General features: G+C 44.3%; 1 protein-coding gene across 1 annotated transcript in view; it reads left to right on the top strand.

Moving 5' to 3' along the window:
• Positions 1 to 5,484: 5,484 nt before the first annotated feature.
• Positions 5,485 to 23,734, top strand: part of EMILIN2 (elastin microfibril interfacer 2) — a 52,008-nt gene continuing 33,758 nt past the window's right edge. The window contains exons 1-2 of the mRNA XM_036244278.1: positions 5,485 to 5,618; positions 6,168 to 6,290. Coding sequence (XP_036100171.1) covers positions 5,485 to 5,618; positions 6,168 to 6,290 — 257 coding nt within the window. The remainder of the gene's footprint in view (positions 5,619 to 6,167; positions 6,291 to 23,734) is intronic.

Genomic DNA, 23,734 nt, shown 5'->3' with positions numbered 1-23,734 from the left:
GGGGAATAGAAAGAAAGAAACATCGATGTGAGAGAGACACACCGAGTGGTTGTCACCCACACGACCCAACCGGGGCCAGAGACAAACTGCAAGTACTTGCCCTTAGTGGGAACTGAACCCGGGACTTTCTGGTTTGAAGGCTGATGCTCTAACCTCTAAGCCGAACCGGCCAGGGCCAAGCCTGTACAGAATTTGTAAGAGTTCATTTGAGCCAAATTGATGACAATTACTGGGAAGCAAAATCTCAATGAATTGATAAAATGCTCTGGAGAATAACAGTTTTGCAGCTTATTTTATTTATTTATTTATTTATTTATTTATTTATTTTTTTTATCCTCACCCGAGGACATTTTTCCATTTTTTGTACAGATAGAGTGGGAGGGAGAGAGAGGAAGAGAGAGAGAGAGGGAAACATCGATGTGAAAGGGACACATCGAGTGGCTGCCACCCGCACGACCAACCAGGGCCGGGGACAAACTGCAACCGAGGTACGTGCCCTTAGCGGGAACCGAACCCGGGTCTCTCCGGACCGCAGGCGGACGCTCTAACCGCTGAGCCAAACCGGCCAGGGCTGCAGCTTATTTTATACATTACAGTCAAAGGAGAGGACTTATGGGGACATGAGATTCATTGGTGGTACACTAGATAGGTGGGAGAAAGCAAAGTGGGGAAATCTCTAAAATTAGATAAAGAATAAAGTCAAGAGACACATATTTCTTTCACATTGGTGGGTACAAGATAGTTAGCAGCACTTCTAGCACAGAGAGTGGTATTCAGGGAACAAGATAACAATGAGGGTTTCTGGGTGGGTGTGCCCTGAGAGATCTGAAGAAGGAGATTATTCTGACATTTCCAAGGCATGTTATCTTAGATGCAAAAGGACAATAGACAGGCTCACTCAAGTAAAGATGACCTTTATCAAGGAAGCTATAAGTCTAAGATGTGACTACCCTCCATAACTTGCTTTTAGTTAGTAATTTTTATGTCCAGAGTATCCTATGTGGTTACTTTCAGTCTCTGAGTTTGTAAGGCCCACCATGTAGGCCTCTCCTGAGCTTGTCAGGTTGAGTATGTGGTCAATATAGGGAAATTACTCTTGGCATCTCTCAACAAAGATGATTAAAATAATGACCATATGTTACCTCAAAAAGTTAAAACTGCCATTTGACCCAGTGATCCCACTTCTAGGAATATACCTTAAGAAGCCTGAAACACCAATCAGAAAAAATATATGTACCCCCATGTTCATAGCAGCACTATTTACAATAGCTAAGATCTGGAAACAACCCAAGTGTCCATCAGTAGATGAGTGGATAAAAACGCTGTGGTACATGTACACAATGGAATACTATGCAGCTGTAAGAAAGAAAGATCTCTTATCCTTTGAGACGACATGGAGGGACCTGGAAAGTATTATCCTAAGCAAAACAAGCCAAGCAGAGAAAGACAAATATCACATGGTCTCACTTATTTGTGGAATATAGTGAACAAAATAGACCCAGAGACAGAAGTAGGGTACAGACTGACAAACCTCAGAAGAGGGGTTTGTGGGGGGAGGGAAGAGATAAACTACAGAACTTTTTTGTCCACACTAGCAGGTCCTGGGACATGCAGTGTGAACCACCAGCCGCAGGGCTGGGTAGGAAAAGCAAATGACTATTGTCCTGGAGTTGACAGGCTCTTTAAGGAAACAGTTTGGGGAAGAAAGAGATAAGTTTTGAAATAGTTTATACTGGCTACAGATAAAGAGGTGAGAGAAGACGAAACAGGGCTAGTCCAGGGATAGGTGCAGAGTCCCTAAGGAGCAAGTGTCCACTTCTGTGGGTTGGTGATGGGCCACAGTCCGGAAAGTTCAAGCGTTGAGCAAGAAGTGGAGGCTCCAGAGTGTGGTGGCACGGACTATTCCCTTTTGATAATCCTGGAAATAGTCATCTGGAAGTTAATTCAAAGTTCCAACACGTATTTTTTCCTTTATTGATTTCAGAGAGAGAGAGTGAAAGAGAGATAGAAACGTCAATGAGAGAGAACATTGATTCGCCGCCTCCTGCATGCCTCCCACTGGGAATTTGGCCCACAATGTGGGCATGTGCCCAGACCAAGAACCGAACCGGCAACCCCTTGGTTCAGGGATCGATGCTCAACCACTGAGCCACACCAGCCGGGCTCTCCATTTTACTTTTTATCCAATCCCAGAGACTTGCCTGCTTTGCTTTCTCCACCTGCCGTAATCTACCACCAGTGGATTTCATGTAACCCTCCTTCTGCCTCCTCCTTTGATTGTACTGTATAAAATGAACTGCAAAAATACTGAGGGTTCACCCAAACTGACATGGATTCTATGTTCACAGAGCTTCCGGGCACTCTTTTACAGTGAAAGGTATAAAGTCTCTGATATACAGTCAGTTGAGTGAGATAATACTGGTCACTGCCATTCTCCAGAGCATTTTCTCAATCTGTTGAGATTCTGCTTCCCAGCAATTGTCATCAGTTTGGCTCAAATAAACTCATAAAACTTCTCTACAGGTTTGGACATTTCTTACATTGTCAGTGCAAAGATGAGGAAAAAGAAAGGTGGGACACCCAGGCTAGTCTTAGGACACTGGAGCACATCCTAGATGCAAAATCAGTTCTTCTTGATCAAAGGTCTAGTGCCCAAATGACTGAGCATGGTGCTGGGGGATATGGACCCACCTGCTGTCTCTGTAATGCTCACCCATCCATCTAATTGGGTGTCCTGGGGCCCAGCAGGCTCACTGCTTCATAAGAAGTACCCCAAGTAAAGAGCCAATGAGCATCTTTTATGACCAACAGTGAGGGAATGGATGTTATGGAGTAGTTCTACTTTGCATTTTTGCTTTACTGTGTTGGTCACACAATCAAGAGTGTAGGTCACTATGGGGCACTTTATATTTAAAAGCAGAAGAAATTCCTTTAAGAAACTGAGTTTTCAAGTGCTTACGGTAGTTGGCAGCTTATAAAGAATTCACACTTCCAGCATTCTGCCAATTATGTCCACAGTATTGCTTATGGCTGGGACCAGATGACCTGCCCAAATTAGTCTGTTTCCTAATGTGCTTAAGCTCTCTATCCTCAGGAAGCTCCTGGAGGGCTCTCTAGTTCTGGAATCTGATGTGTCCCTTCCTCTGGCTAGAGAAGAGGAAGTGAAGAGAGTCTCTTGGGGTCTTGGCCTCGAGTCTTCCTGAGATCCAAGTGTCTTCTTCTATCTTCCCAGAGCAGCCCCACACTGGGTACACATGGGCTTATGTCTAGAGAAACACGTGACATGCCTGGCTGGTGTGGTTTGGTAGTTGAGCGTTGATCCATGCACCAAGAGGTCGCCGGTGCAATTCCTGGTCAGGGCACATGCCCAGATTGGGGGCCCAAACCCCAGTGGGGGGCATGCAGGAAGTGGCCAATCAATGTTCTTTCTCATCGATGTTTCTATCTGTCTCTCCCTCTCCCTTCCTCTCTCTCTCAAATCAATAAAGAAAAAAAATTTTTAAAAAGAAACACCTGTGACAAATATTATCTCAATTGACTATACATCAGAAACCTTATACCTACCCTCCACGGCATAGAAGTGCCCTGAAGCTCTGTAAACACAGAGCCCATGTCAGTGTGGGCGAATCCCAGTATTTTTGCACAATGCCTAGCATGGAACAGATGCTCAGAATAAAATTTATTTACTGATAGATGCCATTTATAGCTGATTAAGTATAGCACTGTGGTCATCTCAATGAGAAGTTGGTCCTCAAACTCTGGGACTAGAATATAGCTTCCTAGTATAACTTTGATTCAGTGGAAGAAAACAGAATTAGCATAATCAGTTCAAGTTCACTCTCAAGTTTGGGAATTACCTGTATTGAAGAGAAGTTGTGATTTGTTAGTTTTAGATTATACACACACCCGTGTTTCCTCCATTTTTTCCTTCTGTTACTCTCCTTTATCTCTGGTATCTGTTTCTTCCCCATGACACTTTGTGAACAAAAATGGTGTTAGGATGGGGAGGATAGTTAAGTCACACAGAAAGATAGATTGGTTATGCAACGCAGTTTCTTATCCCTTTTTGTTATTTTCCCCTCAGGGTGGCTCTTTTGAAGGCTGGGATGACTTCAGTCCATTATTGGCATGATCTGCCATTTAGAGAGTTCATGGACAGACTATGTCCTTACATGGTATAATTTTCTGCTTGGATCTTACAAAGTTTCTACTTAGGGAACTTTCTTTCATTTGCAAATCAAAAGGCCCAACATCCCTCATCAAAGCATACTAGAAATAAAATGGACCAATGGCTTCATTTAGTAGATTAGGGAACACAGCAAAGACTTATTATTGTCCACATAATTCACAGCCAACAGTGTCCTGTTAGCGCAGTTATTACAGTTAACCTATGTAAATAACCTCACTCTAGTGTTCATTAGATGCAGCAGGTAAACTCAAATATAGGAACGCTCTGGTCTGGACTTTATGTAACATTATTCTGTGGAGTTGCTTCCTCCCCAAAAGAAATTGGTAGAGATGAGTTTAACTAACGAACAGGCAGAAAATATGCAAGAGATGCGAAAAGACAAATGGCTAGCAGTGTCTGAACTGCTGAGAAGCAAAGCCACTGTTGTGGAGTAGATGGCTTTAATCTTGATAGAAAAAGAAAGTTCAGAGGAGGACATCAGCAGCAGACACTGAGATTGCCTTTCAAAGATTAATGCAGAGCATATTAGAACCTGGGGCTGCGCCTCAGAAGCTGTGGGAAGTGGTGGGGCTGTGGCTTCCACTGTCCCTTGCTGCCCCACACGTTGACTTGGAAACTGTTAAATGGATGGAGGAGGCAGAGTTGGGTGAAGAAGAGGATCCGCGTTCATTTCCCCCTAAACTCTCCTAAATCTAAACGTGGGTGAATGGCCGCGTCTTGCCAGAAGAGGAAATCCGAGTCGCGTCTGATAAAGGACTGACAAAGATGTCCCTCTTTCACCCTGGGAGGCCGGCACCCAAGCACGACGTGAGGACTGCGACTCGCCGGCTGCGGCCACTTCCCCAGGGGCCAGGGGCGCGCCTGTTGGAAGGTGGGAGGCGGAGTTGCCTGGTTTCTGGGAAGAGACCAAAGGAATGAGTAATTGGAAATTCTGTAACATAGACCCTTCTCCCAAACCCTTTAGCCCTTTCACCCCAAACCCCCTGCTGAGAGGCAAGGGGACTGGAGACAGGGAGTCGTGGTGGAGAGAGAGTCACGTTTCGGAGAGGGAAGTGAAATAAAGAGGGCGGCACCCGGGGGGACCTGTGCGTCATTGAGGGACCGAGGAGAAACGCGCGCCCACGGAGTGGAAAAGAAGAAGTGGTAGCGAGAAGCCGGAGGGGGCGGGCGCGGAGCGTGGTAGGGGCGCCTCGAAGCGCCGGAGCCTCCTGACTTCTCCGGCCGCGCCCCAGCCGCCCGCACCCTCGTGCGCTTGCCGCGACTCGCCGCGCTCCGGATCCCGCCCGGCGCGCAGAATGTGGCCTCGGACACGGCCTCGGCCCCGCACTTCCTGGCGCTGGGCGCTGGCTCTGCTGGCCCTGGGCGTTGCGGGGCCGTGCCAAGCCGGCCCGCAGCCCAGGCAACCCGCGCGGCCCAGTGCCAGGAACAAGTAAGTGTGGGGCCCCTCTCCTCGCCTTCGGGACGGCGAGGCTCCTTCCCAGGGTCCTGGGCCCCTGCCTCCACCCTCCAGACCCGCGGCCGGGCCCGAAAGTGCCCTGTCACAGGTGATGGGTTGCAGCCGGGGGTCCTCCTCGGGCTGCCCCTGGAGGGCGCCTCCTCCCGGGTGGCGGTGCACTCCACGGTCCGCGCGGGGTCCCAGGTGATCTCGCCAGCGCCTCAAGTAATGCTGCCTCCTGTGCCGTGGTGCACGGTAGCATCCCGCAGAGCAAAGCGATCAGAAAATTCCACCCAGGAATTACTGGAGGCCCTGGGACAGGGGTGCTTTTCCTTGTCTTTTGTAGGGAAAAGGTGTCGGCTCTGCAAAGGCGCACCGCGCACCTTCCGGAGGTCGGCTTTGTTGAGCTCCCGCCTCCGCAGGGACCACGACCTCCCTGACCCTGCCTCCGTCTGCGGCCGTATCAGCTTGTCCCGTCTCCCCCACCCTCATTGTTCTCGGGGGTTTACACGGTGCCCCTCTCCCTCTCTCTCCTTCACTCAGGAACTGGTGCGCCTACATCGTGAACAAGAATGTGAGCTGCTCTGTGCTGGAGGGAAGTGAGAGTTTTATTCAGGCTCAGTACAACTGTGCCTGGAACCAGATGCCCTGCCCGTCCGCCCTAGTGTAAGTACTGGAACCGAGGAGCGGGCGGGGTGCGCGGGGGCCGGGCCGGGACGGTGGGGTGGGGTACAAGTGTTGGGCTCCAGGCCGTCAGTAAATCTCTTCCAGAGCGGGTGAAAACTCCGCAGCTGAAAAGTTTGAGCCCTGAGCGGGGTCCCGGGCACGCCGGGGTATTTAAGAAGCATGTGTTGCCCAGAGTGAGCGTTGAGGATGCGCACGACTTGTTTGTGATCACCAGGGCACAGGAGGGGATGAACAAAGCCCCCACCCCCACCTCTCTCTCTCTCTCTCTCTCTTCTCTCTCTCAATTTTATTACTAACATAAGGCAACTGGACCTAATTAGATCCATATTGTGTGTTCTGGGGCATACAGAAAGTTCCAAATGTATACTACTAAAAATGTTTAAAAGTAGGGTTAGCTGAGTGTCCTAAAAGAGTTTTGCTCAAACGTCTCCATAAAACTGACCTCTTCCAGTGCTGTAGATCTCTAAATCCAGGAATAACTTGCTTAAAAGTGTGTCCTCGGCTTTTTTGTTTGTTTTCGAGTTAGATTTGGGAATTGGCTAAGAGTTTGTCGTGAGAGAATGGTTCTTAAAGACAAGGGGAAGAATTAATCATCTTTTTGCTTATAAAGATTTCACCATCTTGAAAAAACAAAAAGAGGAAGCAATGCAATAGAGTACAGATTCCGTTAAATACTTCCCACTCAGTGGTCATCGGTAAGTCTTTGTGTTTCTGCGAAAGTCAGATATCAGAGGATGAGCCCATGTGAACAAATGGCTGTTGGGGAGCACATGTGATGGTTGAAATTAATTGTTTCCCCTAAGAATAAGTTGTTTGTCTTAGAGCACAGTTGTCATTACAGCAAAGAATAATAGCCAGTGGGCAGATTTGTCTTTGCCAAAGCAAAGGGGCAGATTGAAACTTGTACTCCAGAAAACCTCATTCCAGAAGACAGGTGAACCTTCAGGCATGTGAGGTGCAAGTGGTACCTAAATCACCCCCCACGGGCTGCTGTGGGAAGTGCAAACAGAAAAGGGATAATCCCTGTCAGGTAACAATTTAGAAGAGATCCACACAAACAGGCTGAAGTGGGATCTCGCTGTCACATTGAGCTGGGCAGATGGTTGGAGGGGTGCAGAGCCATCACACTATCTGCATCTCTGGTTGGCAAGATGCAGACCTCGCAGTCAATGGTTAGCAGTCAGTGAATTCAGAACCAAGTAAGAGTTTTACACTGTGGTAGAGACATGTAAGTATGCAATACACTTTGAATTGATTTCTATAAAATTAGATTTGTTAATTAGGAATATTTCACTTGTTTTACACAAGAATAGAATTTTGTAGTTCATTATAACTGTAATATTTACTTGTGACAACTCAGAAATGAATAAATTTTTTCATTTGGGGAAGTAATGCTTTTCATTGAAATGATTTAAAAATTTATTTGAAATTATTGTAGTGCTTGGAAAATCCAATGGTGATTTAATTGTTGTATTTGGCCAAATTTAAGTAAAACAAATTCTCTATCTTCAGTGGGGGGTGAATCACCTCCAGATCATCAGGTCAATGAAAGGCAGGTGGAATGTATTTTTGCCATCCAGTGGGAAGGACAACAAAAATTGCCATTAAAATGACAGATATTTTTATTTTATTAAACAAAACCAAAATAAGTGACCTTGGTATTTTTCTTCAATGATAATCATGTAAATAATTCAAGTGTGTTTTTCACTTTAAGTACTGCATTGAAAGTGAAATTTAAAATAGAAAAACATACTGTTTTAGCTGATCGAGCTGAAAATATTGAAATTAACTTATGCAGCTAATTCAGTCCTGATCTTTTTTTGTTTGTTTCTTTAGAGACAGGAAAATAATGGTTTACCTTACTTTTAATTAAATATTTTTATTTTAATCCTCCCCCAAGGATATTTTTCTATTTATCTTTAGATAGAGTGGGAAGGGGAGAGAGGGAGAAACATTGATGTGCGAGGGACACATCGGCCTCCCACACGGCCCAGACTAGGGCCGGGACTAATCGCAACCTAGGTATGTGCCCTTGGCTGGAATTGAACCCGCGGACCAATGAGTCACTTACGCTCTACTGCTGAACCAAACTGGCCAGGGCTACCTTATTTTTCAACTACTAAATGTTTCCTAAATTTTGAGGATTAGTAGATGAATGAAAACAAAAGGAGAAACATTTATTTATTTTATTATTTTTTTTATAGAGAGTGGAAGATAGTCGGGGAGAGAGACAGAGATAGAGACAAAGAGAGACAAGGACGTCAATTGGTTGCCTCCTGCACACGCCCCGACTGGGGCTGGGGATCAAACCTGCAACCCAGGTCCATGCCCTTGATTGGGAATTGAATCCACCACCCTTCGATGTGCGGGATGCACTCTAACCACTGAGACACACTGACCAGGGCTGAAACATTTTTTTTATACTTAAAAGAGAAAGAATGGCTGTTTGACACAGAACTTTCTAGGTTTTCTGATGAGTGTGTAAACCTAAGTAACTTCTCTCAGTTCACAGGTACTGTCAGGTGAGATCTCCATTATTTGAGACTTAGACCCTGAGTCTTAAGGAGTGAAGGTTCTTGAGGGCTACGTTCCAGGCGGTGCTAGAAGCACAGGCATGCCTTGTTTTATTGCACTTCTCAGGGGTTGCATTTTTTACAAACTAAGGGCAAGACCTTCCACCAGCAAAAAGATTACGTCTTGCTTTACTGCAGTGCTTGCTTTATTACCATTTGGTCGGAAACCAAACCCACTATCTCCAAGTTTTGCCTGTTTAGGACTGGAGGTTGGCTGAGATCTGGAGCTAGCAATGTAACTAGCATCTGGTGACAATTGAGCAGCTGGGAGTGGCAGGTGTGAGCCAGCGAGGCCTTGATACACTTGGAGCAGACCTGGCTTGTTAGGGGCAGTGGAGGGAAAGGAGGAAGAGAAGCCAGGCCAGGGGAGGGAGCGCAGCCAAGATTTGGGAGGAGGAAACTACATCTTAGAGACCCCCGGAGGAGAGGCCCAGAAGGCTGAGGGGTCCAAAAGGGCCAGAGATGTAAGTTACTAGGAAGATTTGCTTATGCAGGAAGAGGCAGTTTCAGGGGTACAGGCATTGTGCCTCCTGCGAGATTAAGAAAGGACATGAGGAGACCCAGTTACCCAAGAAACAAATGTGTTTCAAAGGTTTTGGTGGAAAATGGGAGTTGATAACAGCTAAGCAGGTGAAAAATTATTTTTTTTTTATTGTCACTCGAGGACATTTTTTGTTCAGATAGAGTGGGAGGGAGAGAGAGGAAGAGAGAGAGAGAAAAAAACATCAATGTGAAAGGGAGAGAAAAACATCGACGTGAAAGGGACACATCGAGTGGCTGCCACCCGCATGACCAACCAGTGCCGGGGACAAACTGCAACCAAGGTACATGCCCTTAGTGGGAACCGAACCCGGGTCTCTCTCTGGACTGCAGGCTGATGCTCTAACCGCTGAGCCAAGCCTTCCAGGGCAGTGAAAAATTACTTAAAGAGAGAGAACTCTACATACTTTAAGAGAGAAGTGAAACGGCCAAAGGGAGAGACTGAATGTGCTCTGACACAGAGGTGGGAATCAGCTCAAACCAAGGGGTTTAACGGGGAGTTCACGCCAATAAGAGGGAAACGTCCATGCCTGGTCATTGGGCACTTGGCCTCCATGGGCATTTCCAGAGAGTGTAGACAATACTTCATTTACACGTATGAAGAGCCTTAGATTTCAGCCCTGGCCGGTTTGGCTCAGCTGTTAGACTCTAACAGCTGTTAGAGCGTCAGCCCACGGATCAGAGAGTCCCGGGTTTGGTTCCAGCTAAGGGCATGTACTTCGGTTGCAGTTTGTCCCCGGCCCCAGTTGGGAGTTGGGGTCATGTGGGTGGCAACCACTCAATGTGTCTCTCTCACATCGATGTTTTTCTCTCTCTTCCCCCCTCTCTCCCTCCCGCTCTATCTGAAGATAAATGCAAAAATGTCCTTGGGTGAGGATAAAAAAAAAGAGCCTTAGATTCCAGATTGCAAACTGTGTAGTGATATGTGAAACTACGAGCAAAGAGGGTTTTTATATGACATGTGGCCATTTTGAGCAATTACTTTTCTAAAACTGTGAAGAACCTTCTGAGTGTCAGACACTGGTAGGAATTTTCATTCTATATATTAGTTAAATTCTTGCAACAACCCTTCAAGGTGAATACCATTGTCTCCATTTTACCCATGTGGAAACAAGATATGTTCCCTGACTTGCCTGTGGTCACATGATAGTAAGTGACTGAGCTGCCTCCAAACCCAGGGTTGCTGGCCTTGGGGACTGGCCTCTGTTCCTGTGGCAATGGAGAATGCATTTGTTTGTTTTAGTGTGTGCCTTCCACAGGTTGCACAGTACTCAACTATGAAGAACATTTACACCCTCTTTCATGCAAGGCAATTCCCACATAAAAATGTTTGAGAACTGTTTGGAAGGCTTCATACAGCCTCCCAGGCCTGCCCTGGTGGAATCTCTCTCTAGAGTGCATCATTGTAACATGATGAGCCCCTTTATCTTCATTGCCTTTCATCTTGACAGCAACCCCTGTAATCCCCATTTTGGCTGTTATCCCCATTTTGTAGGAGGGCATGTAGTTAGGAAGCAGCAGAGCCTGGATTCAAATCTAGGTCTGTTATTTCCAAGTTTTAGGTTCTTCCCACAGCACACCCCCACAGCCCCTTGCTATCTAAACCCACACCCTGGGATGAGCACCTCAAGGATGTGTGTGAGGCCTGTCCTAGCACTAGCACCTCAGGGAGATGAGAAGGGAGGGTAAGAGCCGGCAGCTTCTTAGAGCCCCTCTAGGTGGATTGGTGGTGTGTGGGTGTACCGGTGGTAGAAACAGCACTATCTTCTCCTTGGACTAGGCATGTTTCCCTTCGGGTATCGTTCATGCCTCATGGCAGTAATTCCAGATAGTTACATAACCTCCCACTCAGCTTGCGGTGGTCCAGCTGACTGATGTGAGTATTGGAGATGTTTGGGGGCGTCCTGTGGCGGAGCAGCTGCCTTGCTGGTGCCTTGCTGTTGGATCTGAGGATCCCAGATGTAAGGCAGGATTATTCCCTGGTACTGGCATCCCTTCCAACTCAAGGCTGAAGCTCTGCTGATCTGGCAGCAGTCTGACACCACAAACTGACTCGGGTTTATTTGCATCTACCCAAACCCTCCCCACCCGCTTCTCGGGTGTGTTACATCTTGGTGAAATTCTTCCTATTAGCGCTTAAAAAAATATCATCAGTTCGGGGAGGGATCTGGATGGGGCCAACTGAAGGAACCTGTGCTGCTGCGATAACACAGACTAAGACTGCGAATTTGCAGCAGGTGTGCATTCTAAGCGCTGTTTCCAGACCTCCTGTAATCCTCAGGTTCCAGTGGGAGCAGATGGACTTGCAGTTGGAAGAAAAGTCATCTCTTAAGGCGTAATCGTAGCCAGGACAAGCTTTTCTTTAAAACAACATAAAACTAAGAACACTTGACTGGAGGGAAACATAGGGCTTATGTTTTCTAGAAACAAGTCTACGTTTTCTGCATCTCTAGGAACAATTCCCAACGAGCCTCCTGTGTGTATAGCTTCGGGGATTTTTTTTTTTCCCTTTAGCTTTTAAACGCTTTTAAACAAGGATTTTTTTTTTCTTTAGCTGTTGCAGTTAAGGGAAGCTTGAATGAACTGAGGAGGCATGAGGGAGCGAGACGAGGCAACCAGAGCCCAGAGCTGCCGCTGGTGTGGTTCCCTCCTTGGGCTTCCCATCCTTTTCTGCCTTTTGGGGCTGTGTCCCTAGACCCCTCGACCTTCCTTTCAAGCTTCTTTGACCTGCTGCTCTTTTCCCTTCCTAGGTTCCCAGTAGATACGATGTAGAGCCCTTCGGCATTTTCAGATCACTTCCATGTGTGTTATTTTTTCTCATCATAAGCTCAGTCTGAAGATTCGATAGGGCAGAGACAGGGGTCTTGAAGAAAGAACTTTTATGCTTCTGAGCTACATTTTCTACCTTATCTTAGAGAAAACTTAATAGGATTCAAATTGAGATTATAGCCTTAAGAAAAACAGTTTGCTTCTTGTTAAACCCCGTTGTCGTCCCATTAATTGGTCCTCCTCCGTTGATCTATTCTACCACATGGGCACTTGGTAAATGAGTTAAAATTCTGAAGTGGGCAGAAAAGTTGAGTGGAGTGGGGGCAGGCACCCCGAGGTCCCCGAGGCTGGCTGGTGGGCACAACGTGTTCTGAAGGGGAGGTGAAAACCGTAGGGTCTGGCCTGAGCCACCACCACCGAGCTGTGTGACCTCAGGCAAGTCCGCCAACCTCTCCGAGGCAGTGTCCGCATCTCTGTGTCCCCAGGGAGGCGACACAGCTGACGGAACCCTGAGAAAGCGCCCTGCTTCACTCACGAAGTACACTTAGCCACTGTCCAGTGGACATGCCCGTTCTCGCTGCTTGTTTGAAGTGTTGCCCCTGTCAGGTGGTCTTATCTTTCAGGGCTTTGAATTTGAGGCGGATGCTTCCTGACATGTTAGAGAAAGACGGGAGGGCTAAAGAATGAAATAAATTCAGTGAACTAAGATAACAATTACAAAACTGAAATGACTAAACTCAACATGTAAACATGAAGTTAAACTCTCAGAGACTGTTTGGAGGCAGAGCCAGCCGTGGCGTTTCCTGGGGCAGCGGTGGGCACGGACGGCTGGGCCGCAGGTGTCCGGGTGCCAGGAGATCAGGGAAGAGGTGAGCTGCGTGATCCCAGGCCACCCTTCACCCGGACACTAACATGCCGCTTTGCTTTTAGAACAAAGCCTTTTCCTCGTGAAGACTAATGTTTACGGAGTGAGGAAAAGTGGGAGGCCCTGCGTGCGACAGTTACAGTGTTCTACATACTGTTTTAAAACCTAACACTGACCAACTGTGCCAGTGTTCAGATCACTTCCAGACTGTTGCCCAAATGTTTGATTTATTGTTGGTTACAAGACTTTTCTACTACCAAGAATTAACTGCTCCTGTCCTTGGTGAAGCAGTTTTCTGGACTTAAAAATAACAATGAACCGATTGATAAACTGATGCGGGTGTGACTTGTCCTTAAGAAGACTGATTTTCCTGGAACAGTCAAGACATAGTCTTTTCCAGCGTGGTGGTAGTTCACATTGGAGGAAGAATAATGAACTGATTAAAGTGAAACTCACCAGTAAATTTCCTTCCTTCCTTCCTGTTTTAAAGTGGTGATGGGTGTTGAAAAAGTGGGGAGGGTTCAAACTTACCAAATTTCTGGTTTGCAAATGCTTTCGAAGCAAACTTTTCTGGGTGTGTCAGAGCCCAGCTGTACTGTTTTCCCCCACCTAAGAAAATATTAGATGATTAGAGAATACGCCTAAAAGTTATTTTTTTGCAGTGTCAGCCTTTCAGGACAGTGTATTTTACTTTGCATTTGGCTAAAGGACATTTGCTCTGAGGCTTCTCAAATTTTTCTGACTTTTCCCACCTTCATATCTGTTTGTGATTGTACAGTATTTGCCGGATGCGTGGCTGTAATTCAGTGATCTTTTACAGAGACTTGCTCATAACCCATTCTAAAACACAGTACTGGAAATTACCCTCTTGCTTCACGGTTCCAACACCTCAGCAGGGAGGCTGCAGAGGATCCCGACTGAAGGGCCTACAACTTTTCTACTGTGTGGTGGAAATGCCACTTGTTTCTCTGCTGAGGCTTGTCCACATATCTGGAAAACGTAGCCCAAAAACTGTGGCACTGATTGCGACAGAACTCAGGGAGGGGGTGAGTTTCACAATCCAGTTCTTCACCAGATCTTTTCACCATTGAAGCATTTCTCTGGCTCAGTCCATTTCAGCCCAATGAGCTCTCACATGCTGGTGGAAGAGAGCCTTGGGCAGGGAGGTACAGTCGAGCCTTTCTGAGTATTCTGGATGTCCCAGCACCTCTCATCTGGCCTGCTGTCCTGACAGTGTCCAAGCCTGGTTTGTGTGTCAGGTGGCCCACGTTGTAGTACCTTCAACTGCTTTCGGCTGGGGCAGCGACTCCCTAGGACAACCTGCCAGGTCAGGGCCCCGGCTTGGTTGTGATGAATGATGTGCCCTTTTCCCATCCCAACATGTTGCATCATCTTCTGGCCACTCTCGAGATATCTGGGAGTCATTGTGTTTATCACTGTGAAAAACAACTAGAAAGCTTTAACACAGATTGCCTGCTCACCGACGGTGCAGGAGTGGAAGCAGAAATACCTTTTATGGCTTGTTTTCTGAACCAAATAGGAAGGCATCCTCTCAACACTCCTTGTCAGAGGTGTCACTGGGAAAATAATAATCCTAATGAGTAGACCATCTGGTTTTCAAAATGCTAATGTATGTCTTTGATGCTTTGTGTTATTTTATACAAAATGGCATTTTGAAGGTGGTTATAAAAAAAATTCTGTTTTGACTATCTTTCTTTAATCAATGATCCATACCTTTAAAAGTACAAAAATAAATATAAGCCTTAGTTCCCAACAGACAAAACAATGGGTTGTGTATCTGAAGAGTAATTCAATACATTTAAAAAAACACAAAACTTTAGTTAAATTCTCATTTTGAAACTCTGAAAAAGATTCAGTAATGCCAGTTTTGGGTTCCACTGAACAGAAATACGTTTTGGATGGTCAAGACAAGACTATCTAGCATTTTGCTTTCACAGTCCTGAAGAGATTTGAAAACACCTCAATGCAAAAATTGTGTTTTTTTTTTTAACAAACAAACAAACAGCTTTATTGAGATATAATTTAGATAAAGTATACATATTTAAAGTTTGCCCTGGTCAGTTTGACTCAGCAGTTGGAGTGTCAGCCTGTGGACCAAAGAGTCACAGGTTCGATTCTAGTCAAGGGCATGTACCTTGGTTGTGGTTTGATCTCCGGCCCTGGCTGGGGTCGTGCAGGAGGCAACTAGTTGATGTGTCTATTTCACATCGATGTTTCTCTCTCTCTCTCTTCCTCCTTCCCTCTCCCCCCACCCCACTCTGTCTGAAGATGAATGAAAAAATATCCTCAGGTGAGGATTTTTAAAAAAGTTGGATGATTTCATATTTTGACCCATGAAATCAACACCACAATTGAGATATTTATTGAATATTTCCATCACTCGAAGGTTTCCTCAAACTCCTTGATAATTCTCCCCTCCAGTTTCTCCACACACCCCCTCCCCAAGGCGATATACTTTTCCATCATTGTAGATGAGTTTGCAATTTCTAAAGTTGTATGTAGAGTTATATAGTATGTACTATTTTTATGTTAGGCTTTTTTCATTCAGCATAATTGTTTTGAGGTACATCTCTTTTGTACTAAGTTCAAGAGTTGATCACTTCTTATTGTTGAGTAATATTCCTTTGTGTGTGTCCGCCACAGTTGCTGTAGAGTAGTTGTTTTGTAACTGAGGACCAGGGAAGTACAGAATGTAGAAAATCATTTTTAATGATAATAAAGTTACTTCTCTGATTTTTCTGAAGACCAATTGAGGTAGTAAATACATAACAAATGTGGAACACTAGATAGAACCATAATCGAGTATAAAACAAAAACAAAAACACGTTTCACATATATAGCCCTGGAAATTGTTGGGTTAAGGATACATAATTAGGATAAGCCATTTCGAGATGGCAGAAAGCTCAGTAGGGTTAAAGACTTATCCTTTGAATACTGTTGGTCACTTGGTTTCATGAAATAAATATTTTTGTGCAGGGTCTGTGTCTGGCACAAGACTAGCAAGGAACCTGACCTCTCTCTCACCCTCCAGAAGTTCATGTCTTGTAGGTGGAATGAGACATAAACAGAAATCATTACAAAATAAAAGGTAGAAATGAGAATTGATAGAAGAGAAGCACAATAGCGGAGGATGTTCAGAGGTAGAAGAAATTGTTTCCAGCCAGGAGGAATGTGAGAATTTATTTGCAAGTGGTGACATCTTCGCAGGGCTTTGGAGGGAGGTTCTCGGTGAATGCCTGCAGACGGGAGAGGATGCCAGCATACGCTGAGAAAGAACGTGAGCGCGGGCTTGGAGGCGGGAAGTGAAGGGACATCCACAGTGAAGAGTAAATCAAGGTGTCAGCACAGCCGATTTCTTCTCAGGGCCGTGAGGGAAGGCTCTGTACCAGGCCTCTCTCCTTGATGTGTAGATGGCCGTCTTCTCCCTCCCTTTGCCACATCTTCCCTCTGTGTGCATCTCTGTCCAAATTTTCTATTTATATAAGGATACCAGTCATCCTGGATTTAGAGCCCATCCTAACAATCTCATTTAAACTTGATCATCTCTGAAATGACCCTGCTGGTGAGGATTCCAACATATCTATTTGAGGGTGGGGGGATGCAATTCAACCCATAACAGTTATGGCTGGGAACTTGGGCTTTATCATTTAGGCAAAGGGGAGTCATGGAAGGTTTTTGATCTGGGACACCATCAGAGGTATGCTTCCAAATGTTGATCTGGGAATGTGTGCAAAATGAATTTGAGAGGGGAGAGAACAGGGTGGACGTGAGGGGTGGATGTGAGGAGGGGCTCTGTTGAGAGATGGGCCACAGTCTGTGCTAGATCTGAGGTGGGTGTGATGGGAGAAGCAGACCTGGCTGTAGAGAAGATAAGAAGCAGCGACCTCTGTGCTTAGGGCATGATTAGCACTGTGTGGGTTTTGAGGATATGTGAAGACCTGTCACTGAGCAATCTGTATAGTCTGTTGTCAAGAGTATTGATAAAAAGGACCATGCATTGCAAAGGAAGGCAAATTACTAGTTCATGGACTGGAGATAATGGCCGGATTGCTTTTACCCACAGGATAATCAGAAGCTCATTGTTCATCACCTTGGTGATAGGAACCAACTGTCATCTTTTGTGAAGGCAGTTGAATCCATTATTATGGAAGGAACCCATATTTTTAGTCTTATTGCAAATTTTTGCCTTATGATGTGTGTATATACCCACACACACACACACAGTTTATATTCATTTATATAAAGTTTATAGTCTCAGAGTTTTCACAACTGTTGTCTGATTTTATTATTTCACTATCTGAGAGGAAGAAGGGGCGCAAATATTATAAATCCCAATTTATATTTGAGGAAACTTAGAACTAGAGAAGTTTGTTCTCTGTTCTCTGAGAAGTTTGGTCTTGTCTGATCTAACTGGTCTTTGGAGTTGAGACTTTAGTGGTGACTCTTGTTGTAGATAATAGAATTAGATGTTATTCTCCATATGGTCTCCATATAAGTATGACTGTTCCATATTAGATACTGGTGGCTCAAGGAAAGCCATAGAGTGGTGCCTGGTACCACCTGGTAGGCACCGAAAGAATGTTTGCTGAGTGAATGGATGAAAGAGAGAGCATGTGGGTTGTTTCTTTATTTTTCTATTGAGGCTTTTTTTTTTTTTTTTTAAGAATAGATTAAGGTTCACAGCAAAACTGAGGGGAAAGTACAGAGATTTCCCATACACACCCTTCCTCCACCCATTCATAGCCTCTCCCATTATCAACATCCTCCGCCAGAGTGAAACATTTGTCACATTGATAAACCTACATCGACACATCATTATCACCCAAAGTCCATACATTAGGGTTTATTCTTGGGACATCACGTGTCTGTAGCTTATCTTCTCTCCCACTGTTAAGAATCATGTGGTGGAGTTTGGTTTTCAATTTTCAGTCATGGAGACCATAAGTTTGAATAACTGTCCATGGCTTGTGTTTTTAAAATGAAATTGTGACATACATAAATAGTCTTTGAAAATGATTATTATTTTCAACTTGCTATAACAACTTGCTGCTAAAATAAGGATTTGAGATATGGTGGATTCCAATTAAATCAAGCAAAGTAATGATGTAAATTATAATTTAGATTTCTGAACTGGCTATCTAGCTAAAACTTTAAAAGTTTTTTGCCAAGCCCTGGCCAGTTTGGCTCAGTAGTTAGAGCATCGGCCTGTGGACCAAAGGGACCAATTCTGGTCAAGGGCACGTGCCTGGGTTTTGGGCACGTCCCTGTCCCCAGTTGGGGTCATGTGGGAGGAAACCAATCGATATGTCTCTTTCACATCGATGTTTCTCTCTCTACCTCCCTCCCTTCCACTCTCTCTGAAAATCAATGGAAAAATATTATTGGGTGAGGATTAAAAACAAAAAAATAAAATAAAAGTTTTCTACCAAGAAGTAACTATACATTGATTCCCTATGATGTGAGATAGCTTTATTTTATGAGAGTTCATGTTATACAACTCTGGATAATGAATGGTTTGGTGTTATTTGGAAGATATAGTGACCAAAGAGAACTGCATTTTGAAAAAGTTAAATACTAGAAATATAGGAAATTATTTTAAAGATTACTTTTGGGGCTTCTTTGAAAATACTGTGCTTGCTTGTATATTTTATTTGCAAAAATTGATTGAAGGCAATTTTAGTGAAGTCTTTGGGTAGTGAGCCAACTTAGCCTCGTTTATTAGGAGGAATAGAACCACAACTTATACTACAGATTTAATTGTTTTATTTATTTAAAACAAAATAATACATTTTTTCTTTTAAAAATACACACACAATTTTAAAGAAATGGAAAGTAAGCCACATATCTTCAACTTAACAGATGTCCATTGGTTCCCTCTTCATTCAGTGTCTGCATAGTTGTCTCACTCCTCTCTAAATATACAATTTAGTAACAAGTTTGTCCTTTATTCAAGGGAAAACAACCCATCAATGGGGGGGGTAGTGCTTCACATCAATGGAGCACGCTTCCTGAGGGATCTTGGGCACCCACGACCTTAAAGAAATAGAGGGCCAGATATTTCTCCAGTAAAACAAGTTAATTTGGGAACAACAAAGAATGGCGATTTGGAACATATGGTGTAAAGGCAACCACCAGCAGGTCTAGAGAAACAAAGAGGGACACTCTTTCATAAACTTGGGAGGGGCTATTGTAAACAAAGAGTTCATTGGAGGAAACTGAAAGCTGGAAGTAGAGTGACTTTTCATTGGCTGAGTTACGGCAGTCTCCCTTTGGCTGAGTTGTTACTGGGCAAGGAGGAAGCTGTTCTTCCTCCTACTGAGTTCAGTCAAGTAATATCACTGTCAGAGATGTAAGGCACATCTCTTCTTGGGGGGTCAACAGTGTGTGTTGAGTGACTCTATTCTTGTCCCCTGACTCCATTTCAAATGAGGTTTTTGTTTATTGATTTTCACATACAAGAGTGAGTTTTATAGGGCATTAAAAGAGGCAACATGGAAACAGGGCATGATTGGCTGGGGTTGAGCATCTGACTTCATTTAGAAAGATCAAGGAATGAGAAAATAGAGACCAGAGTTGGCTTGGCATTTGGGGATTGGCTGGCTGGAGATACTGTGTTTCTGGTCAAGTTGAGCATTTACATGAACATGAAAGTTCAGTTTGTTGATGTGGCACCCTGGGCAGGAGCAGCTTCTTCTGGGTCTAGAAATTTCTTTCGACACCTCTCAGTTGAACTCTGGATGCCCCAAAGCTTCCCTCTAACCTGGAGCAATTCCTAAGGCTTACTGTCCCACAGCCCTTGCATACTTGGTGATTCTCTTAAAACCACATGGGGTTGGCTAAGGCAGGGAATGCCACACCCTCAAGTTCCCTAAGAAAAATCCAGTCCCATAAGTCTGCATGAGGAGTTAAGACTGTACTGAGGCTGGTTAGCAACACAGATGGCTTTAAGGACATTGCAGGTGTCACCAACCTTGAAAATTAATTGGTGTCCTCAAGTTTTCTAAGAGGAAAGTTCTTCCTTAGCCTATTGTTCCATTACCAACTGCCATTTAAAAGTAAATAAACAAAATTCTTCTTTTTGTCTTGCTAAATAACCCCCCACTCCCTACTTATCCACACCTTAAGGTCTTGGGGTGGGGTGGCTTGTGGCAGGATCTTTCAAAGAAAAACAATGTTCCTCCTAAATGGAATGCAGGTGGATGAAATGTCTCCACATCATTGGGTTAAGTGTAGATTTAAAAATATATACAGTAATATACTGGGTTAGCCTGGATAGTGTGAGAAATATGAGACTACGTTATAGCGCTTTGGTCCCCACACTCCCATGATGTCATAAATTACAAAAGAAATACAAGTGTTCTTGTGTTTTCAATTCCCAGATTTTTTTTTTTTAACTAAAAGTGAATTGGCCCAAAAGAAGAAAATGTTTTTATATCTGCAGAGAAACCCATATTGTCTCAGGATTTTCTAAGCTTCTAAGTCACTTCCACCAAGTTACAGCTGTGGCCTATAGAAGAGCTTGCCAGCATCCATAGTCTTTACTCAAAGGTCTGAAATAAATACAGATGGGATGTTATAGCCAATTCCTTTTTAGTATCAAAAAGCAATACTAAGATCCAGCTGGTGTGGCTCAGTGGTTGAGTGTCGATCCATGCACCGAGAGGTCGCTGGTTCGATTCCTGGTCAGGGCACATGCCCAGGTTGTGGGCCTGATTCCCAGTGGGGGGCATGCAGGAGGCAGCCAATAGATGTTCTCTCTCATTGATGTTTCTGTCTCTCCCTCCCACTCACTTCCTCTCTCTCTAAACTAATAATAATAATAATAATAATAGCAATACTAAGAACAATGGGTGAGTAGCTATAAGTTGAAGAGTGGGTGTAGGCTATGGAATTGAGGAATAAGAGAAAGCAGAGAGTGACCGAGGTCCTTAAGAAAGAAGAATGGATGTTGCAAACCAAGTCAAGAGAAGCACAGGAAAAAGGATTTCAAAATTATTGTGACTTTGTAGGAGAATTTGAGAAAATAATTTTTCTGCTAAAAAAAAAAAAGAGGAAATAATAAAAATATAGTTCTTTGGTGGCTCTGAAAAGAAATGTTTGGATCCCCAAACCACGGAGAGTCATACTTGTGAGCATCCTGCGAACGGCGGAGGCCCGCAGACCTTCTCGTGGCCCGCACCGTGGGAACACTGAGTAGGAAACGGGGGAGCGACACGGCGGGCGGAGAGCTTTCTGTGGTCCTGACTCCAGGAGTGAGGGAACATGACATACGTTTGAGAAATGCAATCGTATAGAATTTATTTGGGGGAAATGGCCTGCAGCAGTGATGCCCCTTCCCAAAAGAATTCTCCAGAAGAATGTGATACATCATTAATCTTGGACTGTTTGGCCTTCCAGGAAGCCGGCACCGTTAGCTGGGGCCCTGGGGGACGCCCCACACTCACCAGCACTCCTCTGTACCGTCACGGCACAGACTCGAGTGTGGTAATGTGTCTCCCAAAGAGAGGAAGTTAAAACTAAGACTTTAGACTCATTGAAACTCATGCATAAGCTGTATTTCATGGCCCGGACACGCCCTGCACTTGGAGATGATGTCATTTTGAGCAATGTGAGTTTGTCAGATGGTCCTGATTGCTCTTACAGTAAGTTTGAGAGTAACAGCTTCGCTCTCTATGCAGCTGAGTTGGACTGAGCCTCACAGCTGAGCCACAGTCGCTTTCTTTAATCACCTTTCTTTAGGATTGTAGAATTGCCCTCTCCTCAGGGTTAAGGGGGTGATAAATTGTGGAAAATTCCAGAAGAAACTTTCTATTTAATATGCTGTATGAGCAGGGCAAATTACTGAGAAGTAAAGAGAATTTTAGGTTTTGAAACAAGCTAACTTGCCACTCTAAGTACAAAAGGAAATGAATTCAAGTGGAAACAGAAAAATAAGCAGCTTACAATTGTAGTTTCTCCAGCAAATATCTCCTTTGTACTGGGAAACAGACAGTCTCCTATATGTACATTTTCATTTTGGACACATTGCTTTAGTGTAGGATCTGTTATTTTAAAAATGTGTACAAAGCTCTATTGTAATCTGATTTTAATCAGGGCTCATCAGCCCTGACTTTTAGATTCATTAGATGCATTTTCTATTTCAGAAATATATTTGCCCAAGCATTCTGGCTTTTAAAACTTAGCTGGATTTTCCTAAAAAGTCATGAAAAAGATTTTACATTTTTTTTGTGTTATTAATTTCTCCATTTAGAGATTTAATTGAAATGTATAATGTAGCAGAAAAAAGATGAGCCCCTTGGTTCCTTCAGTTTATCTCTGTGGGGAGACGTTTTCAGACTGGGAAGTTTGCCTTGGCAGCATCCTGTGGATCACAGTCACCTCCTCAGGTTGCAGAAATCGTCCTTGGGGGTGCACCTGGTTCAAGTGGCCAATTTCTGGTCGTCGGTGGGACACGGTGGGTGCGATGGCAAGTATCTGCTCTGCTGGTGCGGAGCTGTTCTTTCTTCTGCACAGTTCTGAAATCACTTCTAATTCCAAACTTCATTGTCTCTGCAGGCAGACTGTATGTACTTTTGGCAAACAGCTACCTCAGTAACAAACTCATGTATTTATTCATTGATTGATAGAAAAACAAACAAAAAATCCCATTTGTCACATGCTGTTCATAGAAAATCAGTCCACTGCTTTGTCAATTCTAAACTGGAAGGTGGGCACCCAACGCTGGCAAGTGGAGTACCATGTAAGAGGGAAGGGAATTTGACACATGACAAACATGGATGACCCTTGAGGATGAAGGGAATCAGGATATGACACCCAGATTGATTTTTTTGAGCTGAAGACATAGAGAGCAGCCAACATGAAGAACTCTCCGCCCTCATCCTTTCTGCCTAAAAAGCAGTGTATAGATTTCTCTCTCTTGTACCAGAATGAGGAAGGTGACCCTTGTCACTGAAGACAAAGAGCTGGCACTGACATGGGTCTGCATATGCAAACCTGCTGAGCAGCCCTTGGCTTCCTTTGTCTCCACCATATATTTCCTGGTTACCTTCTCACATGTATCACCCCTCAAAGCCCAAAGCCCCGTTCCTCTGCTAATCACTTCTCTATAACTTATCCCTTTTGTTAAAATGGTATATAAACCCTGAATCTAACCACTTCTTCTTTGGATTTTTCAATTCTTTTCTGTGACGCTCCTGTACACGTAAAATTATTAACATCCATAAAATTTGTATGTCTTTCTCTTTTGCTATTTTTTAAATGTTTTTTTTATTATTTTATTGGTTTTTTAGAAAAAGAGAGAGACAGAGACAGAAACATTGATGTGAGAGAGAAACATCGATTGGCAGCCTCCTGCATGCCCCCTACCGGGGGTTGAGCCTGAAACCTAAGCATGTGCCCCGACCAGGAATCGAACTGGGACTTCTCAGTCCATGGGACAATGCTCAATCCACTGAGCCACACCAGCTGGGTTCTCTCTCTAGTTAATCTGTCTTTTGTCCGTTTAATTCATTAGCCCCAGAATATACCTACAAGGGTAGAGGAAAAGTTTTTTTCCTTCCTGAAAAGGACATTATGCTAAGTGAAATAAGCTAGTCACAAAAAGACAAATACTATATGATTCTACTTATAGGAGGTGTTTAGAGTAGTCAAATTCA

Source organism: Molossus molossus, unplaced genomic scaffold (assembly GCF_014108415.1).
Source record: "Molossus molossus isolate mMolMol1 unplaced genomic scaffold, mMolMol1.p scaffold_m16_p_6, whole genome shotgun sequence".
Classification (NCBI taxonomy): Eukaryota; Metazoa; Chordata; class Mammalia; order Chiroptera; family Molossidae; genus Molossus; species Molossus molossus.
This window is presented reverse-complemented; position numbering and strand designations above follow the sequence as displayed.